Source organism: Palaemon carinicauda, chromosome 17, assembly GCF_036898095.1.
Source record: "Palaemon carinicauda isolate YSFRI2023 chromosome 17, ASM3689809v2, whole genome shotgun sequence".
Lineage (NCBI taxonomy): Eukaryota > Metazoa > Arthropoda > Malacostraca > Decapoda > Palaemonidae > Palaemon > Palaemon carinicauda.
The window spans coordinates 73,749,718-73,754,650 of record NC_090741.1 but is presented as its reverse complement, the minus strand read 5'-3'; the positions used below and the strand labels follow the sequence as shown (position 1 = coordinate 73,754,650).

The window sequence follows — 4,933 nt, the reverse complement described above, 5'->3', positions numbered from 1 at the left end:
ATATATATACTGTATTCCAGGTTTATTCCACCTAATTCAAAAATATTTTAACCTTATGCAACATAAAATATTGGTAAAGAAAGCATTCCACTAAAATAATTTCCAAATACATTAGTAGGCAGGCATACGTTAATAGTTAAAACAGGCAATTGTTTTTTGATGAAGGGAAAAAGTAATAACTATCGATATTAATTAATAAAAGAGAAGTGTTTTCTTTATTTAAATAGTTTTAATTTATTTGCTAATCCAAATGAGCCGAGCGCATAGCAACAAATGAAAACAAGCAACATATTACTGATGTTAATATTACTGTTGTTTGAAAAAACTAATTTGTATAAGAAATTAAGTGAAAATTTAACAATGATGGTAGGATGATATGAGCAGATGAATCAAAGAATAATTCAAGGATAGTACAAGGGCATGGAGTAAGATGTATGAGGGGATTTTTGAGGGAATTTTCTTTAAAATTACCTGCCATTCCAATTAAATAAAAAGTGGGAAGCGTTACTAGCGTTGTGCTAGAAGAATCTTGTTCAGTAAGTGAACGAAATTCCAAATCACAATGTGACTATGCAAGTACCAGAAACCTGCAAATGATGAAGTATCATGGAATCTACTTCCTAACCTTGCCTAATTTTATCTAACAATGCTCTATTTAGTCTAAACTTCAATTACTTTACCTAACTTTAACCTAGCAAAATCTCACATTACCAGAATACGTGACCCGTCAAACACTACCACTGAATATTTAGATAAATATGCACAAATGCGCAAACAATTACTCGCTCTCCCACCTACCCGGGGGACGGAGAGAAACCGAGTAATCATACGTCTAGCAATACCACTCAATGTGACAGGAAAGAAATATCCATACATTATACACATATATATATATATATATATATATATATATATATATATATATATGTGTGTGTGTGTGTGTGTATATATATATATATATATATATATATATATATATATATATATATATATATATCCAACTTGCTCTTTATAGTATAGACATATCGCTAACTTCAGAATTTTCTTTCAGTTGGAGTTTAATATTGAATTCTCAGTATCATTACATCCTTAAAGTAAGCTTGCAAGTCTCTTAGAACCACTCTAATATCAGTACTGACCTAGTTTCGTGCATTCTTCAAGAGTTAATGCAAGTAAATCTTGACCTATTAACAGACCTGTTTGATAAAATACGCTTACAATAATATCAACTGACCGTCTACCTACCATACTCATAGATAAAATAATATATATATTCTTGCCAATAATTTATTCTGGAAAATGAATAAATGATCAATTATCAATATTTATTACAACAATCTTTATATACACAGTTAACTATTCTTTGGTAAAAAAGGACTTAAATTCCGTATAAATATAACAATTGGACTAATAATGAAAACTCTCTCCAAAGACAATTATTTGACTAATATATTTTCTTCCACTCGCACTTCATCAATACTCGCTGAAAATAAGCGACTCCTACAGCACTGAAAATTAAATCACTTTGTGTGTGTTTTTTTTTTCCAAAACCAAAAGTAAATGTTTATCTGGTTCTGTGCATCTTCAGTAGCGTTTTTCGTATATAAGAAGCAAAGTATTTATATGTACATAAACGTAGAAGGGAAGCACTGAAAAGTTTCAACAAAGATAAATTTCCAGGTTTATACTTTCAAAACAAATCTCACTAAAAAATCTTCAGTTTATATAAATATCTTCATGACTAGTTTCTTGGTTTCTTTTTTGGTGGGCGAGACTCTAGCATGAGGACGTAATTCTCCACTAAGGAGGCATTGTCTATGCGTCCAGGCATGTCGTCTTTCCTTGAGGACGAAGGACCCATTCTTTGGTCCCTTGCCGATTCCCGACATTTTTCAAAAGTCCAGGAAGTCTGTGGGTTATCAGAGTTCCTTCTAATGAAATCCTCTCGAAACGATGCCCGTACGCCATTGAGGCGGTCCTCTATGTACTCGCTACTTCTCGGGGTTTTTCTACACTTTCCCAACGACCAAAGTACAAGACTACAAAGGATTAATAAAAGAAGCACTCCTATGCTAACACCCACATACCAAAGGACCTCTTCGCTACTGGATTCAGCTGCAATTATTTTCGGGATCTCTCTTGCTGATACTCCAGTAGATGAGCCGCCTCTTGAAGGAGGACGTTCTGGAGGCATAGAACTGGATATACCACCTTCTGAACTTGATCCTCCAAGCTCGGAGTCCACCTGACTAGTGACTTTTGTGTAATCTGACTCGCTTCTTGGAGGCAAAAATTCTGACAAATCATCCCTAGAATGATGCACTATATCTTGTAAGTTTTCACCAGGGGTTTTAGTTGTTGCAGGTGATATATAAATGCTACTTGGTGTCCCATCATTCAACCATCCTGATCTGTGCATGTCATCTAATGTGGTAGATGTTGGTGCTTCGGAAGGTACCAAAATGTCTTGAGAGCGTGGAGAAGTATCTTGAATAGTCACTGTAGGAGGAATGTTTCTTTCGGTGTTGATACCACCGCCATTTGCCAGGCTTCTGAACATGACGGGAGTTGCAAGGCTCTTCATAACAGGGTTTCCTTGAGAGTCAACAAGCTCCACCTGCATCAAAGTAAATTGTTGAAATTTATGAGCTTTATTTGGCCATTTCAGTGGTCAAACCTAATGAATTATGATGATAAAACTACAACCGATTACACTTTTATGACAAAATTAATCTACTTAACTACCTTGACTTCCAAGTAAAATGTTCGATAATGTTAATCTATCTAGCAACCCTCAGTTTCAGAGTGAAATACATCTTACTACTAGTCTAAAATCTTCCCAAATAAAAATAAAGAGAGATGGCTAGCCCAAAGATTGAACCCTAAGGTCAAAATACTTTTCTATTAAGTAGAAAATTAGGCATTGGGTTAAAAAGTATCCAAAACCTATAATTTGGTGGAAATCACGAAACTTGAACTCTAAGCACAAAATATGCCAAATTTTCAATCCAAAGATAGGTCTTTTAAACATTTCTACATCCCATAGAGGTAGGTTAAAGATCTGTTATCTGTATATATATGTATATATATGTATATATATATATATATATATATATATATATATATATATATATATATATATATATATATATATATAAACCTACATTTCCTAACACCCTCTATACCTCTATACAGAAAGTATGTGGTATCTAAAACAACTAAACAACTGAAAACTAAAGATAATATACAATAGGAGACTCAGCAATTTAGACTTCTACAACCCATCTTTATATAAATTTACAAGTACATCATGCAAAACTTCTAATCCTCTAAGCTTTTAGAATATCAAATCATTTTCCATGGTCTATATCCCTCAAGCTATGAAAAAAATAACACTACAGTCTATACTTACAAAATGGATCCAATATCAATGGCATGAGCTACTCAAAATCCAGAAAACTAAACAAAATTACCAATAAAGTACATCAAAAGGCACAAGCCATAAGCATAGTTTATCATTGTCCACATCATATTACCTGTACATAATACCCCTGCCCAGGCCACAGAGACAGCTCAGTCGTGAGCTGGTCCGTCAGGAGATGTCCAGAGACCCCTCCAGTTTCTTCTACCCAAGACAGCAAGTACTCGACGCCATCGGGACCTCTTGACTCCCACGCAACTTGAACTTCGGCCATTATGCCGGACTCAACTCTCACCACCTGTAGCGCCCACGTAGGGTCCACCTGGAAAAAATATATATTTAATCAAATGATTCCCAAAATATAAAATACCTGTATATACTATTCTTTTATATACATAAGAGTACTGTCATAGGTTCACCTTTGACAATTTCCATGTTGAACAGGTTTATTGAAATACAATGATAGGACTAACTTGGATGAAATAAGGATATTTTTAATAAACAAAACTGATAGAATTAAATATAACTAAATAAAAATACCGAATAATAAATGTTATTGTACTAAGCTGGAAGAGAATAAAAAGCATTTCCTAATCAAAAAAAAAAAAATTAGAAGCTGAACTTCGAATATTACTGTAATATCAAGAGAATCCTGGCAATGCATTTGAATAAAAAGTATATAGGCTTATATCTATCGTAAAAAAAAATAATACAATGTCACAAAATATACTTGAAGCTAGAACTAATGACCTGAAATATGATTCAGATGAAATTTCTTTAATATAAAAATCCCCAAACAAAAAATATTCGAAAACTCATATGATTAAATACAGGAATAAACTGAACCCATAGATTAATTAAAAGATTAAAAACAAAGATGATTGGATAGATGAATTACATAGATCCAAAAACGGCATCTGCATAAAAGTATATATCTAATGATGGTAACAATTATAACTACTACTGAATAAATCAATAATATTAACTTTGATGAACACCTGAATATTTTTAATGAAATGCAATAACACGACAATGGTGTTCCAACACTTTATAAAAAACATCACAGTATTATTTTGAAATATCATATTAATAAACTGAACTCAATTATTGCTTTGACTAGTAGTAATAGGTGGGCATAGCAAAATTCAGTTTCCTAAACTACGCTCTTTACCTGGTACAAATATTAACCATAAATTTGAGATGAAACGCAAGAGGGAACCTTAAGTGTTGATGATGCAAGGCTCAACACAAATTAATTTATCATTTAGCAAATAAATAAACAAACTGTAGTTTAAAATCCGAAGGGGTAAGAGCTGAAAATCTTGACTCTAACAAAAATTAATATGATAAACGTAATGGAGCTGCAAGCCCCTAACCCATTAGAACTCAACGTCATCAGACACTATAAAGGAAAGGAAAACTAAACCCATGTCAATTGGTATGATGTTTCTTAAGTTCTGTGAGGTGGAAGACTAAGATGTGACCCACGATCTAAATCCACCACGCTACCTC

The 4,933-nt window shown here is 33.1% G+C and overlaps 1 protein-coding gene across 1 annotated transcript in view; it reads right to left on the bottom strand.

The window, feature by feature from the left end:
* Nucleotides 1–1,311: 1,311 nt before the first annotated feature.
* Nucleotides 1,312–4,933, bottom strand: part of LOC137656421 (uncharacterized) — a 19,913-nt gene continuing 16,291 nt past the window's right edge. Inside the window, exons 5-6 of the mRNA XM_068390600.1 lie at nt 3,537–3,743; nt 1,312–2,617 (exon numbers count right to left, since the gene is read on the bottom strand). Coding sequence (XP_068246701.1) covers nt 1,742–2,617; nt 3,537–3,743 — 1,083 coding nt within the window. The 3' untranslated portion in view covers nt 1,312–1,741. The remainder of the gene's footprint in view (nt 2,618–3,536; nt 3,744–4,933) is intronic.